Genomic DNA, 16,897 nt, shown 5'->3' with positions numbered 1-16,897 from the left:
TGTGGGGGGCCTACGTAGTGAGTCCAGTGATGTGGGGGGCCTACGTAGTGAGCCCAGTGGTGTGGGGGGCCTACGTAGTGAGCCCAGTGATGTGGGGGGCCTACGTAGTGAGTCCAGTGGTGTGGGGGGCCTACGTAGTGAGTCCAGTGGTGTGGGGGGCCTACGTAGTGAGTCCAGTGATGTGGGGGGCCTACGTAGTGAGCCCAGTGATGTGGGGGGCCTACGTAGTGAGCCCAGTGATGTGGGGGGCCTACGTAGTGAGCCCAGTGGTCTAAGGGATGTAAGTAGTGAGCCCAGTGGTCTAAGGGATCTAAGCAGTGAGCCCAGTGGTCTAAGGGATCTAAGTAGTGAGCCCAGTGGTCTAAGGGATCTAAGTAGTGAGCCCAGTGGTCTAAGGGATCTAAGTAGTGAGCCAAGTGGTCTAAGGGATGTAAGTAGTGAGCCCAGTGGTCTAAGGGATCTAAGTAGTGAGCCCAGTGGTCTAAGGGATCTAAGTAGTGAGCCCAGTGGTCTACGGTGATCTCAGTTGTGAGTCCAGTGGTCTAAGGGGATCTCAGTTGTGAGTCCTGTGGTCTAAGGGGATCTCAGAAGTGAGTCCTGTGGTCTAAAGGGATCTCAGAAGTGAGTCCTGTGGTCTAAGGGGATCCCTGTTGTGAGTCCAGTGGTCTAAGGGGATCCCTGTTGTGAGCCCGGTGGTCTAAGGGGATCCCTGTTGTGAGCCCGTGGTCTAAGGGGATCTCAGTAGTGAGTCCAGTGGTCTAAGGGGATTTCAGTTGTGAGTCCAGTGGTCTAAGGGGATTTCAGTTGTGAGCCCGGTGGTCTAAGGGGATCTCAGAAGTGAGTCCTGTGGTCTAAGGGGATTTCAGTTGTGAGTCCTGTGGTCTAAGGGGATTTCAGTTGTGAGCCCAGTGGTCTAAGGGGATCTCAGTAGTGAGTCCAGTGGTCTAAGGGGATTTCAGTTGTGAGCCCGGTGGTCTAAGGGGATCTCAGAAGTGAGTCCTGTGGTCTAAGGGGATTTCAGTTGTGAGTCCTGTGGTCTAAGGGGATTTCAGTTGTGAACCGGGTGGTCTAAGGGGATCCCTGTTGTGAGCCCTGTGGTCTAAGGGGATATATGTAATTATGGCAATCTGTATATATGTGTAAATCATATCAGTAATCTAAATTTAATCTGTATTCTTCAGGTTCGTCCAGGTATGGATTTGTCAAAGGTTGTGCTGCCAACGTTTATCTTAGAACCAAGGTCGTTCCTGGACAAACTCTCTGACTACTACTACCATGCGGACCTGCTCTCAGAGTGAGTTCAATACCCCAGCTAGTGCCCCAACTTTAATAAAGAGTGAAGCACCTAGTTGCCAGCACACAAAGTCAGCGATCTAACCCACTCAGCCACCGAGACTTCCACAAAAATAAAAGTCCGACAACCGGTAGTCTAGATCACGTACTTTGTGTACCCCTCTGACAAGTGTAATTTGGCACGGCTTCCATGGCCGAAAGCTATGATCACACAATGCCATTTAGAAAGTGGTCAAATGTAACACATGTTATATTTGGGATAACACTTTCTCAACCTCAATTTTGGGGGTTGAGTCCTATCCGGGATGGGAACCCACACTGCCAGAGCGTGGCTCTCTGTAACAAATGTTCTATTTGGGATAACACTTTCTTAGTAAAGTTCAGATTCTCATACTTTTGGGGGGTTATCCCAAATAGAACATTTGTTACATTCAACCACTTACTAAATGGCATTTGTGTGTTCTTGCTCTCTGATTGGCCAGTTGACATCTTATATAGAACACTAAAAATGGGCTATCAGTTTATCAGTACATTTTTAATGTCAATACTGTATTGAAACAAATCCATGAATATTGATATGGTAATGAAACAATCTGTCATCATACATATTGGATAGCCCACTTTGCGACGATCTTTTCATTCGTTTTGAAAACACACCTACAACCTGCAATAGGAAACAAAGTTAGGATGATAGGAGTAAAGAATAGCGGAAGAAATCTTGCAGAAAGTTCGCAGGTTGAAAATCACTGATGCCTATTTAACCCTTGAGCTACCAGAATTAGTAGGACGATGTAAATATCCTGTTTCATTGTTAGTGGTCAGGATTTCCTTGTGATACCCTGTAATCTATCTCCTGTTAACTGTCTGTCACTATGTAGGATCTCACATTGACCTGAACGGAAACATATCTACCAGCACAGGGAATACGTGCATTATATCTACCAGCACAGGGAATACGTGCATTATATCGGTATGGCCACATGTCAAAAACTGACAGACTACATCAAACACATCCTTGAAGGTAATATGATAGTGAACTGAAAACTGCAATGTCCTAAAGTCAGATCTTTTACTGTGCCTCTCAGCTCCAAGATCTGAGAAACTGTAAGCGCCCAATTCAAATAAAGGAAGCATCGGTTTGTGGGCCAATTCAGATCCCAGTTTTCTGAAATGATTAGGCTTCATTATTTCACCACCTTGATTCCAAAAATTAACAAAAGAAACCACACACAGAACACAAGTATTCCTTCGTGGGTACTACCTTTTTGGTGTAGATGCCATTTTGCCCAGAATCAACAGGGGGAATAAGTATCCACCATGATAGAATAGTGCAGAACAAGCCGATCAAAATTCAGTTTCAATATACAGAAAATAGATATGAGGGTCTAAAGGCTCAATCATACTCAGAATTTATTAGCCTTGATGCTGATTAGCTGATTATGAAATTTACCTGATGATGAAATTTACCTGACTATATAATATTCCTGACAAGACCTCTGATAGAGGTGGGGGGCATTGGTGGCCCAGTCGTCTAAGGCGCTGCGATTTGCTGTGCAGAGTTGCGTCCCTTGGGCATGCCAGAAACCTATGATTGTGGGTTTGAATCCCCGTTCGCCCCGACTTTGTTTCTAGGTTTGTTAGCACCATACCCGTGCTCGTGGGTTTCACCGAAGTGGTAAACGTCTGAGACCTGCATCACATCGGGCTTTCCTCCCACATTATGCTGACACGCCGATATATAACTGGAATACTGTTAAAAGCAGTGTTAATCCAAACTCACTCACTCTGATGGAGGTGTCCTCAGATCTTCAGGCATAATCTTCTGATCATAATAAGATTGTTTAAGATTAGTAGCCGCGATCCCAAGTGCAAGAGTATCAGTGTAAATAAGAAAGATTGCCAAACCTCAACCATTTGTCTGTATACCATGCCTATAAAGGTGAAATGGGGAACTGTAGTCAGGCATTACCAAAAATAATGAATGGGTTTGAAATTAAATGCAAACAACTTTTATTATTTTATCTGCACAGTAACGAAGGAATTTATGCCACACAATGTAGTACCCGTGAATTATAATCTTTACGACAACCTGAACAGATATATAAGGTTGCTTTGCCGTCTCAGTGGGTTGATTCCAACAGCATTCTTTTCCCAATTAACGATTTTGCTCTCAGGGAGTGTTGCAAAAACCACGTCGCAATTGCAAGACATCCTGTATAATATGTTTGTATGTTGCACTGTTATATGTCAAGGATTTCCTTCACACATCCAACTAAACGGAAACATTTCTACCAGGAAAGGAATTCGTGCATTATAATCGGTATGGCCACATGTCAAAATGATCGTGTGAAATGAAATATTCATTCTTTTTACTAAATGATTTTCATACAGCATGCCATCTAGCTATGCTTTATCGACAAGGCTACACTCCATTAGACGCTATATTTCATAAATTATACTCGCTTGTAGTCAAAGGGAAACTGCTCTCTCTATATAAATTAACTGCCCTTAACAAGAAAGGTCATGGTCATTGCAGCAGAGCTACAGATAAGCTGCGTATTTGCGTAAGATACCTCCAAAAAATATTTTTGCAAACAGAAATGCATGCATTAAATGAAATACTCAAATGTATAAAAACAGCATGAGTAAATACCCAATAAAGCTTTTTCAGCATGCGTACAACGGAGCTAATTTCCAAAACACAATTACGAGCTAGTTTTCTTTCCAAGTTAAGCCTATAGTTAGAACCCTCATATAGAATCTACATCTAAAACATTATTTTTATTTTTTTAAATCTCAAAATGTTTATTCATTTTGGGAAAAACCCAATAGAGTGATGAATAGTGACAAAAATATTGGTTCCCCAAAGAAAAATGTTATAACCCAATTAAAATAGAAACCTTTGAGTAAAAACTCAATTGCTCAAAAAGTTATCTGGAGCTCTGTTGCTGTGTCATACAAACATGCTTTGCGAGTGTTTCAGGTGAAATTTATGAAAACTGTTGATTAGTTTGCAATCTAGTTTGTAATGTTTTAAAAGGCTTGGTTCCCCTGAAAGGATTGTAACTATTCATGTCCACAAGCACCCGGGTCAACCTGGTGTTTGACACTGCAACTGTTAATTTGTTGTCAGCTACCATTGCCACACCCCACCCCTTGTGGTTTTGATGGCTGTATAACACATTTTAGCCAGAGAAGGCCATGCCCAAGTATCATCTTATTTGAACGTGGACCGCTTCCGTGGTCTAGTGGTAGAGCGTCCGCCCAGAGAGCGGAAGGTACGGGGTTCGATCCCCAACCGCGTCATACCATAAGACGTTAAAAGATGGTACTTGTTGTTACCCAGTCTGGCACTCGGCATTAAGGGGCTAAAACAAGGACTGGTCGTCTCGGAGTCAGTATACTGCGTCTGAGTGAGGTATTCATGTTAAACTGCGGCATGGTATCTCAGTGTGCTAGCACTATAAATCGGCCTCAGTCCGGACTATTACAAGCAGCCACACACACACACACACGTACATGCACGTCGCTATATAAGTGCAATAATCTTGGACGCGACGTTAAACCCCATTTCACCTCACCTCATCTTATTTGAAACTGACCGTTATTCCTCTGATTTCCAGAGCTGTCCTGCAAGAAGACCCTCTAACCAGATTGAAGTCCGTTGCCCGATGGTACCTGTCAGGGTTCTACAAGAAACCCAAAGTAAATGAAATTTCAGATACATTCAGTCACATGTGACATCATCTCCTTTAAGGGCGTTGGGGAGCCATGTGGTTAAAGCCTTTGCTCGTCTCGCCATAGACCTGGGTTCGATTCCCGACATAGGTACAATGTGTGAAGCCCATTTCTGGTGTCCCTTGCCGTGATGTTGCTGGAATATTGCTAAAAGCGGCGTAAAACCATACTCACTCACACATCCTCCAATTACAAATTTGCATGCCCTTCTGGTGGTGCATGCTGAATTTGATTGATAGGAAACATAGTAACCATTGTGTCATTATGTGAATCTATTTTTTTATTCAAAAAAGTATTTGTACTGATTATGTTTAAACTTCCAATCAGTGAAATGATGAATCTAAAGGATTTCTTGGAAGCATGGCCATATGGATTGTTGTCTGATACGTGTGTAAATCTTTCATCATCAGGGATTAAAGAAACCGTACAACCCGATCATCGGAGAAACTTTTCGATGTTACTGGCATCACCCCAAGACAAACAGCCGGACTTTCTATGTCTCAGAACAGGTGCGTCTTATAGGTGCAATAGTCTTTCGTTATTTCACATGATGGGGATATTGGTGACCCAGTTGTCTAAGGCTCCATAATTTGATGTGCAGAGTTGTGTCCCTTGGATCCGCCAGAAACCTATGGTCATGGGTTCAAATCCCAGATGGCCCGAATTATGTTCTTATGTTTGTCGGCATGTCGGTTTCATCAAAGTGGTAAACATATGACATGCATCACTTCAGGCTTTCCTCCCACATTAAGCTGACATGCCATGATATAACTGGCATACTGTTCAAACCGGTGTTGAACCAGACTCACTCACTCATTCACAATTTCTCTGGCTGTGGCTTAATGTGGGAGGAAAACGCTAAATAATGCAGGCTGTGGAATGTTGACATGTTACATGGGGAACAGATTAGTCCTTTGTTCATCAGGATCTTTGTATCAACACTTGTTTGGGGTGATGAGCACATGATTTTATTATGCCTCAAAGTGAGGTTGACCAATCAGAGAGCAGATCAACTGACCCCAGATAAGCCAGTATACTGTCAGTAAAAATCCAAGATGGTTGATACTGACCTAATATGAGACTGTATACTGTCAGTAACAGCCATCTTGGATTTTCCAACACCCACCACACATATTTCACAAGAACATTCTGGTACAGAAATTCGTTATTCGACACTGTTTTGTGTTTTAATATAATGAATAGTGATGTGCATTAATTTTTAAAGAAACTACGTTTGTGACTTTTTTACTAAAATTATACAGAAAAAAGGTCACAATGGAGGTCACTGATTTACAAATAGCAACTTCATTGAACATAATATACGATGACGTCACAAACAAGAAATGTGACACCAATGACGTCACATTGCAACAGAATAGATAGCAGCCAGTCGTTAGTGATAAGCGGACTGCTATTAAGTTACAGTTGACCACAGATTCCTGTTAACATGCGGGCAGTTTTATTATAATTCTATCCATTTTAGTTATAATACTTGTTTAAATGTTCACATTGAGCATGATGAGTGCATTATATATATATACTGGTCCTGTCATTTATGCCCATTTTAAATGTCAAGTTTTCACTTTAACATAACATGTGCGACAATGATACAAAACAGTGTAAACTTTTCGGCAAAATATATTTGTCATGGTGTCATTAGTGGCCGTATACGATGTCATATTAGGTTAGCAGGGAAATATTGCACTCGGCTCACGCCTTGACCAATAATTGACCATAAGTACTTTGACATTATAATTAGCTTGAGAAAAGGGTAGCCTTGTAACACACTTTCTCCTTAGGCTCAGAGGAAGGCAAAACCCTAAAATCTAAAATCGAAGACGTATTATCTTCGTATTAGTTTCGACCAAATTGTTGCTGCAGATCTCCCACCATCCTCCCGTGTCGGCCTTCTTCGTCACAAACAGGAGAGACGGCTTCAACATCAGCGGCAGCATCCTCGCCAAGTCCAAGTTCTATGGTAACCACAGTCAATGCACATCTACAGAATATGCTTGTTTATTAAAATAGGAAACCAAATTTACCTGTGGTATAGAGCTGATTACTATATCATTCTTCATTTCTAAAAGCCTTAAAACATTCACCTCCAGGTAAAGCCAAAACTTATTTCAGTTTCTCATATTTTTGTTCTTTGATATTCATTTTGAGTAGGGATAATATTTGGAATGTTCAAATGAAAAATTTTAACAGATTTTGAACATAGACTTTGAAAACGTTTTTTATTTTTGTCGTATAATGAAGTGTCAGTTTTCGTAGTTTCCTCAGGTTGGATAAGTGATGCAATGGTTTAACTGCCCTTACCGTACCTTACACATAAATGTCAGATTCTGATTGGCTGAGACCCATTCTATTATTTTCAATGTATCCTGCTAACATGTAAGGTTCATTTCTTATGTTCCCCCGCTCGACTTTGTCAAACTGTTGGCATTACTTTTGAAACAAACCAACCACACTTTTGTTCTCAAATTATTTATGTAATGATATCTCTGGATATTTCAGATATTTTCCAAATGAAATAGATCTAAGGGGAGTAACTCTAAGTTTATTTTCTGTCGCCTGCTATATGCCTTTTGGGCTCTGGGAACATAAACAAACCTAGAGGTTACATCAACTGATGTTGACTCATATTATCGGGGGCCTTCGGGTAGCCTAGTGGTTAAAGCGTTCGCTCGTCACGCCTAAGCCCCAGGTTCGATTCCCGACATGGGTACAATGTGTGAAGCCCATTTCAGGTGTCCCCCGCCGTGATATTGCTGGAATATTGCTAAAAGCGGCGTAAAACCAAACTCACTCACTCACTCACTCACTCACTCCGGTGGACAACTTATCATGTCTCATGGTACACCTCCACACTGTTTCTGCAGGCAACTCACTATCCGCCATGCTGGATGGCACAGCCAAACTGACGTTCCTCAAGCGAGGGGAGGACTATTTCATCACAATGCCATATGCCCATTGTAAAGGTAATAGGATCTTGTTGGAAACTTTCAGTGATGCCATGAATTGTTATTGTCCTTGACCAAATGGTAATGCACAAGATCAATGAATAATCAGTACTAAATTTACATTGAAACACACAGTTTTAGCTTTACAAACAAACAAGGCCATATGAGAGGCAGCAGCAATCAGTAACAGGCCCTACAATATATGTGTATACACAGAAATATTCAAAATATGTCACTGTTTTATATTTTGAAACATGCTTGTCGGGGGCACGGTTGGCCCAGTCGTCGATTCGTCGATTCACTGTGCAGAGTTGCGTCCCTTTGCCCCACCATAAACCTATGATTGTGGGTTCGAATCCCGGTTCGCTCTGATTATGTTTCTAGGTTGGTTAGCACCATACCCATGCTCCTGGGTTTCACAGAAGTGTTAAACGTCTGAGACCGGCATCACTTTTGGCTTTCCTCTTACATTAAGCTGACACACCGCAATATAACTGGAATAATGTTAAAAGCGGCGTTAAACCCAACTCACTCACTCACTCCTTCCAATGAGTATGTTTTCATCAGTTGATATATTGTGAGATAGTTCACTCACAAATAAGGTGTCAAGCTCCTTACTGTTGCATGATGTAGCTGATGAGCGTAATATACTTCAGGTATACTGATCGGCACTCTCACCATGGAGATGGGTGGCAAGGTGACCTTGGATTGCCCCAAGACAGGATACAGATGTGAACTAGAATTCAAACTCAAGGTAGGACTTTCACAAATTAAGATTCTGTTCAGTAATTTGTTTTAATCTGATAGTTCAGAGAAAACATATATACATAGAGTTAAAAAGAAAACTGTTCCACACTGAAATGATTCTTACATGAGCGTGTGTACAGTGAAAAGTTGTAAGATGGTACTTGTTGCTACCTTGTTGGCGCTGGGCATTAAGGTTGGTTGGTTGGTTTGTTGTTTAACGCCGCACTCAGCAATATTCCAGCTATATGACGGCGGTCTGTAAATAATCAAGACAATCCAGTGATTAATATCATGAGCATCGATCTACGCAATTGGGATCGATGACATGCATCAACCAAGTCAGCGAGTCTGACCACCCGATCCCGTTAGTCGCCTCTTAAAGGGGATAAAACAAGGACTGGTCGGCTTGGTGTCAGTATGCTGTGTCTGTGTTGAGTATCTCAGTGGCTAGCACTATAAAATTGTGTTGGCATGTCGCTATATAGGTGCAGTGAGCTTGAACACGATGTTAACCCTATTTAACCATGTCTCATCCAGATAAAAAGATCTAAATGAATACCAAGTAATGTCCGACTGCCTCTGTGGTCTAGTGGTAGAGCGTCCACCCAGAGAGCGGAAGGTACGGGGTTCGATCCCCAGCTGCGTCATACCAAAAGACGTTAAAAGATGGTACTTGTTGTTACCCTGTCTGGCGCTTGGCATTAAGGGGCTTAAACAAGGACTGGTCGGCTCGGAGTCAGTATGCTGTGTCTGAGTGGGGTATTCATGTTAAACTGCGGCGTGGTATCTATCATAGCACTATAAATCGGCATCAGTCCGGACAAGTACAAGCAGTAATACACGTGCATGCATGTCACTATATAAGTGCAATAATTTTGGACACGACATTAAACCCCATTTCACCTCACCACCACACCAAGTAATGTCCATTGTATATTGGTAGAAGGTCGAATCTAAAGTGGTTTATATCTATGCCATCGGTACATTTCAGCCATTCCTGGGTAGTGGCGAGGCATCCAACCGGATCACGGGCAAGCTGAAGCTGGGGCTGGACACCCTGTACACTCTGGAGGGGCACTGGGACCATGAGATCTACATCAAGGACAAGTCCACAGGGGTAAGACCAGCAGGAACTTCATGGTTGGGATTCTGGGGTTCAGTCAACAGGGATAAGACTAGCAGGAGCTTCATGGTGGGGACGCTGGGGTTCAGTCCACAGGGGTAAGACGAGCAGGAGCTTCATGGTGGGGATGCTGGGGTTCAGTCCACAGGGGTAAGAGGAGCAGGAGTTTCATGGTTGGGATTCTGGGGTTAGTCAACAGGGGTAAGACTAGCAGGAGCTTCATGGTTGGGTTCAGTCCACAGGGGTAAGAGGAGCAGGAGCTTCATGGTGGGGACGCTGGGGTTCAGTCCACAGGGGTAAGACTAGTAGGAGCTTCATGGTGGGGATGCTGGGGTTCAGTCCACAGGGGTAAGAGGAGCAGGAGGTTCATTGTGGGGATGCTGGGGTTCAGTCCACAGGGGTAAGAGGAGCAGGAGCCTCATGTTTTATTTTAGGAACATTAACAGTGTACTTGAGGAACTTTTATGCTTGAATTTCTGCAACAGCTATGTGTGAATTACAGGAACATTAATTCCTGTATTTCAGGAACAAGAGTTGTTCTGGAACCCAACACCTGAGATCAAGAGTCAGCGTCTGAAGAGATACACCCTGCCCATCGAGACACAAGGGGAGATGGAGTCGGAGAGGTGAGATGCTTGATGAGTGTATCATCTTCCTTGATGCAGGGAGGACTCCACAGCTTGTGTAACCTGTAATTCATGACCAAGCCGAAGAGGACACTCTTTAATCACTGTGGATGTTTGCATTTATATCATTTAGTGGCAAAAATCCTGAATATTAATGACACTGGTTTGAATATAACCATTAATTTCAGTCTCTTTAAGGATGATGATAAAATGTACAAGCTTTAAAACTATTTACCCTTATTTTAATAATGATGACTCCCTCAATAATATCCAACCTCAGCAATGTTGGACAAGTCCATTTTATGAACAGGTGGATATTTCCCGCATATTCTCACAATCCTCACATTGATTACCATTTCTCCCAATACACAATTGTCATATCTCTCCCACTTTTGATGTAATCGTTCGACCATCCTGTTTTTCTGTTGCCAGCTACATCTATGGGGCACAACTCACTAGACACTCCCCTTTCAAAAATTACGCCTTCCGATATATGGCATCCTCAAGTTGCGAGCGCATGTTCAAATCTCCAGAAATGACATCATGATAGAACAATGTTTTATCACGAAATAAACCACACTTCATTCTTCATTGTTCTTTGCCCGTAAATTATCAAGGAAAGAAGTTGCTGTGAACTGCTGTAAAGTCAAAGTATTTTGTATGATGTCATCTTAGATAGCATGGTGGTGTATCGTTGAGCCTGTCCTCCCTTTGCTGTTTCTTGATAAGCAACCTCACTATAACATAATGGTCCTGTACCAATTATGTGTCAGTCCATCTCTTCTCTGGTATGAACTGCTACCTTCGGAAAATGTTACTTCATATTACAATACTAGCTTCTGATTGGTTAATGAGGGGGCAATGATTGTGCATGTAGCTGACTCATGTAGCCTGCTGAGAAATCAATTTGAAAACATCTTTGGTAACTTGCTGAAATATGTATCATGGACTTTCTGAAATGAACCTCTGTTTATCCGAATGCATTGGGTAAAGGGAAGTAACTCCGTTCATTTGTGTCGTCTGCAATGAGTTTTGCTAACTCAGTGACACTGCATACCTATATTCCAGACCTGTATGAATGAATGTCAGCAAGATAAATTCTTTATCAACCGATCCCCCAGGTCATAAGGTGTGTGGGTACAATGTGTAATGCCCATTTCTGGTGTCCCCTCCCCGTGATATTGCTGAAATATTGCTAAAAGCGGCGTAAAACCATACTCACTCACTCATAAGGTGTGATGTTCCCGTGTGTGACATCGGCTCACAAACAGGGTGAACAAACACCAACAACAAACAGGGTGTATGAAACTGAATTGTGAAATATATCAGTAGTGTACTGGTGTCTAAAATTTACTCACAGAATTCCAGTATGCATTTAAAGATGGCCGCCTTGGCAGTTGTTCGGATATGTCTCAGCTTTATCATTGGGAAATATGATATATCACATGATCTACAAAATTCAAATGCAAACATTAATTTTGTCTTATGTTATCTGCAGTGTTGTTGCATGCGGCATTGTTGTCATGGTTTCTGGGAGCACGGGTGACCCAGATGTGTAAGGCGCACAATTCGCTGTGCAGAGTGCGTCACTTGACACGTCAGTAACCTGTGATTGTGGGTTCGAATCCCGATTATGTTTCTCAGTTAGTCAGCACCATACCCAAGCTTGTGGGTTTCACTGAAGTGGTAAACGTCTGAGACCTGCATCACTTTGGGCTTTTCTCCCACATTAAGCTGACACGCTGAAACCTGGAGTACTGTTTTAAGTGGCTTTATGACCAGTTCACTCACTCATTGTTATGTTTCCTACAGTGTTGTTGTCATGGTTTCTACAATGTTGTTGCTACGTTGTTGTAGGCTGTGGAAGAATGTCAGCGATGCTGTGATTGCGTCAGACATGCACCGTGCCACACAGGAGAAACACTTCCTGGAAGAACGACAACGCAGCGGTGCGCGGGAACGGAAAGCCAAGCTGGAGGAGTGGATACCCAAATACTTCGAGCGAGATGTGATAACTGCTGACTGGATTTACAGACATATTGAGTATGTTGTCTATATCATGCTTGTCTCAGGGTATAACGATATTTGGATAAACAGGTCTTGGTTCAGAAGCTTTGTTGGTAACTGCCTCAGTTAAATATCCCTGTGTTAGTCACACATGTAGATCCGTGTTAGAATTGGTCTTCAACAACCCATGCTTGTAATAAAATCACCGTATCCCAATTGTGTTAATCGATCCTCATGATGTCAATCACTGGATTGTCTCGTCCAGACAAGACAACCATAATAGTTTTCCACATCAGAAACGATGCCAAAAGCTGATTTATTGTTTTATTATTCTTATTGTTTTTTGACCAAAGCCAAGATGTGAAGACTAGCAGGTGCCATGATAAAGCAGGAATCATACTGACTGCGGCGTAAAACAACATTCACTTACTCACTCTGTACTGAGAATTTTTTCTCGTATATTTCATGGAGCAAGTTGTTGCCAGTGACAAGTTTATAATGAGTTCTTTATTTCTCCCTTTGAAAACATTTTTCTCTCTTTTTACAATGACAAGTCATGAAGTTACATTTCTATTCACAGTATGCGGCCATGGGACCCAAGCAATGATTTAGTGCAATATGAAAATGAGTATATAATTCAAACACACACAAGACATCGGACCCCTGTGGTTCGGACAATGAGTATTACTAGTCTGGAACAGAAACATGAAAAGTCGGCTTTGATGTTGGCCAATATTCCCAGAGTGCAAAGGTCATCCATGAGTCGACGAAGGGATGAGAGCGGAAGTTCGACACCTGACCCTGAACATCGCCATGAGAGCGATTCCTCCGAGTGCACAAGTAAGTCAGACAACAACTGGACCAGAAATTTTATGTAAACATTGACTGTTATTCTAATGTACATGCATTTCTGCAGATTAACAGTAAACTGTATAGCTTGTTGGTCAAAGGGAGATAACTGTGATATAATGTAAGGGAGGTAATTGTAACATGACAAAGAGTTAGCCCCCCCTGTTTGTTATTGCAAGTGCTTATTGTTTTTAAATATGCAGACTAAGGTCTCAGTTGTTTCCTAAGTAATGCCAAGTGATTAATGGTACTTTTTGTGTCTACGTTGTCACTTACTTGCTAATGACACACTCTTCTATTTACAATTTGTGTAGCTTTCTCATATATTCTTGGGGCGGTCGGGTAGTCTAGTGGTTAAAGTGTTCGCTCGTCACGCCGAAGACCTGGGTTCGATTCCCGACATGGGTACAATGTGTGAAGCCCATTTCTGGTGTCCCCCGCCGTGATATTGCTGGAATATTGCTAAAAGCGGCATAAAACCATACATACTCACTCACTCACTCATATATTCTCAACGCTATTTCCTCACAGACACAGGCAGCAGTCTGCACCAGTCTCCTAGCAACGGGAAGGTGCGCATGTCGGAGGAGAACATCAGCAAGCTGGTGGAGCCACTGCTGCAAGTCCAGCAGGATATCAACAAGTCCCTGAAGACCCTGCAGCAGCAGATGTTTAAAGTCCAGCAGACTCAGGAGGCCCAGGCTACCATGGTCGCACGCAGCACTGGGAGGGAGTGGGTCCTACTGGCCATCGTGCTGGCCGCCCAGGTCGTGCTGCAGTGGCTGTTCAGGTAGAACCAGAGTCATACATGTTAGTACCAGATTCAACTGGAATAGTCTGGACTGTACAGACTCATGCTGTGTGCGCTGGATAAAACTGGATTAATCTGGACTGAACTGACTCATGTTGAAGAGGGCACTGGATAATACTGGATTAATCTGGACTGTACAGACTCATGCTGTGTGCGCTGGATAAAACTGGATTAATCTGGACTGTACAGACTCATGTTGAAGAGGGCACTGGATAAAACTGGATTAATCTGCTCTGTACAGATTCATGTTGAAGAGGGCACTGGATAAAACTGGATTAATCTGGACTGTACAGATTCATGTTGAAGAGGGCACTGGATAAAACTGGAGTAATCAGGACTGTACAGACTCATGTGCGTGGATAAAACTGGTGTGATCTGAAAAGTGCAATCTGACTTCATACAATGACAGGTCGACAAGAACTGGATGGTGAAACTTAAAATGACTGAATTATGTGACTACAAAACTGGCTTGGTCAGGTGGTGCAACTATACTTCATTGCAACATTTCAGAGATTAAAATTCGTGTTTCCTAGATGAAGCAATGTGATCTTACGTCATTTGCTGTGTACATAAACCATGGAATAATATTGACGATACAGCATCATTTTGTTGCAATGGATAGTTGTGTGGGACAGTGATTATCAAGATGAAGAGCAGGCAAGTGCTGGGAAAGTTCTCAATGTGGATGTGTTTTGTCATGAGAGAGATGTTGGGACACGGCTGAATGATATTGCCCATATTGCAGACGTGATGAAGTAGATGATAGTTGCAACAAAACTGCTTTGCTCGTTCCTTTATACTTATGCCACAACAATTATTTATGTGATTTTATGCTCTTTGGTATTTAGAATTTAGGGTCACACACTTGACTTTGGAAGGATGGAAAATAGATGAAAGTCGTCAAATACCAGTGTTAGATGTTTAGTAGTTACGAAATATGTCGTAACCCCCAGTGTAAATATATGCTTGTGGCAGAGGTGATCCGCAAAACCATCGCAAACTCCTCTTGCATTCCCCTTCTCATAAATAAATTCAGATAACTCTTATCTGGACACTGAGTGTCACAAGTTGTTCAAATGAACAAAGTTGAAAAAACACAATATGTTTCAAGACAGACGTAGATCCTAACACAACGTGTCAGTGGCTGTTTTGACGATGTGTTTCCTTTAAAACAATGTGTCACACTCTGTTTAGATCAACATTGTTCCAAAAACACAATGTGTTGTTAGACAGACATTGATCCCGTCACAATGTGTCAGTAGCTGCGTAGACAGTTCCGATGACACAATGCCTTAATTCCCTGGAACTGGATGCAAGATAACGCTAGATGATAACACTACTGGTGTTCTCACGCGAAGGACACAAGGGACACATGAAATGTACCGAGATCAAGCGTACACAACAATTGTTTCAGAGCATGTCATGCTGATATACACCGAAGATGTACTGGTACGTCACCAACGGACAGAACTCTTCCAGGACTGAAACTCCTGTTTGACCTTGGCCTCGAGGTGCAATCCCCTCCCATGTGTTGTCATTTGTCACCACTCGCCCCTTTCCGTAACCTGCAAGAAGACTCGTCCCCCTATCGATGAATGTTATGTGCGAAAATACGACAAACCAATGGGAATGCGTGTATGATTTCAAGTTCTTTGTCAAAGAATCCTCAGAAATAATTTCTGATTCTACATATGTCTCGCATCTAAAAATATACCAACGACACAGTTAAATGTGTTCAATCATACTGTATACTTACGCGTATCCCGATGTGCTTTAAATTGCATCTGAAATATAATATAATGTATGGGGAAATATATGTGAACTATTACCCAACGAGTTGACAATTGCTTTAGGTATGCCCGTTTGCGCTAAGACGGAACCCGGTCGCAAAAATGGCCCTGAGAGGGGCACGAGTCGCTATTCGGCTTGTCCCGGAATAACACGAGTTGGTCACCAATGATGTGTTGTGTGTCTCCTTGTTCAGGTGATGTCTCTCCGCACACATTGTTCCAATCTACATGTCTGTTACCCAGCTGCCAACAAGTGTTCTTGCACTAATTGTAAGCTTCGTCAATGTGTCCACTTATATTCGCAAAAAATCTGCAGCAGTTTTCTGCAACAAGTGTTCACGTGTTGATGGTTCAAGCATCTGGTACAGAATGATGTTTATCACTTTCTTTTCGTTCATACTGCTAGGGAGGGGGGGCACGGGTGGCCCAGTCGTCTAAGGCGCCGCGATTTGCCGTGCAGAGTTGCATCCCTTGGGCACACCAGAAACCTATGATTGTGGGTTCAAATCCCCGTTCACCCCGATTATGTTTCTAGGTTTGTCAGCACCATACCCGTGCTCGTGGGTTTCACCGAAGTGGTAAACGTCTGAGACCTGCATCGCTTGGGGCTTTCCTCCCACATTAAGTTGACACGCCGTGATATAACTGGAATACTGTTAAAAGCGGCGTTAAACCCAACTCCCTCACTCACTCATACTGCTAGGATATTTGTTCTATTTGAAACTGTGAAAAATGTCAATTCCCCAAAGAAACTGTGAAGATATGGTTATAGGAATAACTGTAAATATTTGCAATGTTTTTCAGAAGTTTACATTACAAAGTACATTATCTGTTTTGAATTTACCAACCTTTAGCAATTGGTTTCACATTTACATTTACATCTTATCTCCGTTCGGTAAATATGCATGCACTTGAAAATTGACTTCATAACTTTTTAACTTTCACGTTCT

General features: G+C 42.4%; 1 protein-coding gene across 13 annotated transcripts in view; it reads left to right on the top strand.

Moving 5' to 3' along the window:
• The window catches only part of LOC124113695 (oxysterol-binding protein-related protein 8-like), a 151,975-nt gene extending 136,156 nt beyond the window's left edge, over positions 1 to 15,819 (top strand). For 12 of the 13 annotated variants that reach the window (XM_048385504.1, XM_048385506.1, XM_048385505.1 and 9 more), the window contains 11 exons: positions 1,182 to 1,294; positions 4,917 to 4,998; positions 5,442 to 5,540; positions 6,913 to 7,009; positions 7,914 to 8,012; positions 8,651 to 8,748; positions 9,733 to 9,858; positions 10,390 to 10,490; positions 12,348 to 12,533; positions 13,078 to 13,337; positions 13,878 to 15,819. In XM_048385504.1, coding sequence (XP_048241461.1) covers positions 1,182 to 1,294; positions 4,917 to 4,998; positions 5,442 to 5,540; positions 6,913 to 7,009; positions 7,914 to 8,012; positions 8,651 to 8,748; positions 9,733 to 9,858; positions 10,390 to 10,490; positions 12,348 to 12,533; positions 13,078 to 13,337; positions 13,878 to 14,140 — 1,524 coding nt within the window. In that variant the 3' untranslated portion in view covers positions 14,141 to 15,819. The remainder of the gene's footprint in view (positions 1 to 1,181; positions 1,295 to 4,916; positions 4,999 to 5,441; positions 5,541 to 6,912; positions 7,010 to 7,913; positions 8,013 to 8,650; positions 8,749 to 9,732; positions 9,859 to 10,389; positions 10,491 to 12,347; positions 12,534 to 13,077; positions 13,338 to 13,877) is intronic. The other variant, XM_048385514.1, reaches the window with a different exon arrangement.
• Positions 15,820 to 16,897: the final 1,078 nt, after the last annotated feature.

This window comes from Haliotis rufescens, unplaced genomic scaffold, assembly GCF_023055435.1.
Source record: "Haliotis rufescens isolate VD_foot unplaced genomic scaffold, xgHalRufe1.0.p SCAF_6, whole genome shotgun sequence".
Taxonomy (NCBI): domain Eukaryota; kingdom Metazoa; phylum Mollusca; class Gastropoda; order Lepetellida; family Haliotidae; genus Haliotis; species Haliotis rufescens.
The sequence above is the reverse complement of the archived record's forward strand: the minus strand, read 5'-3'. Positions and strand labels throughout refer to the sequence as shown.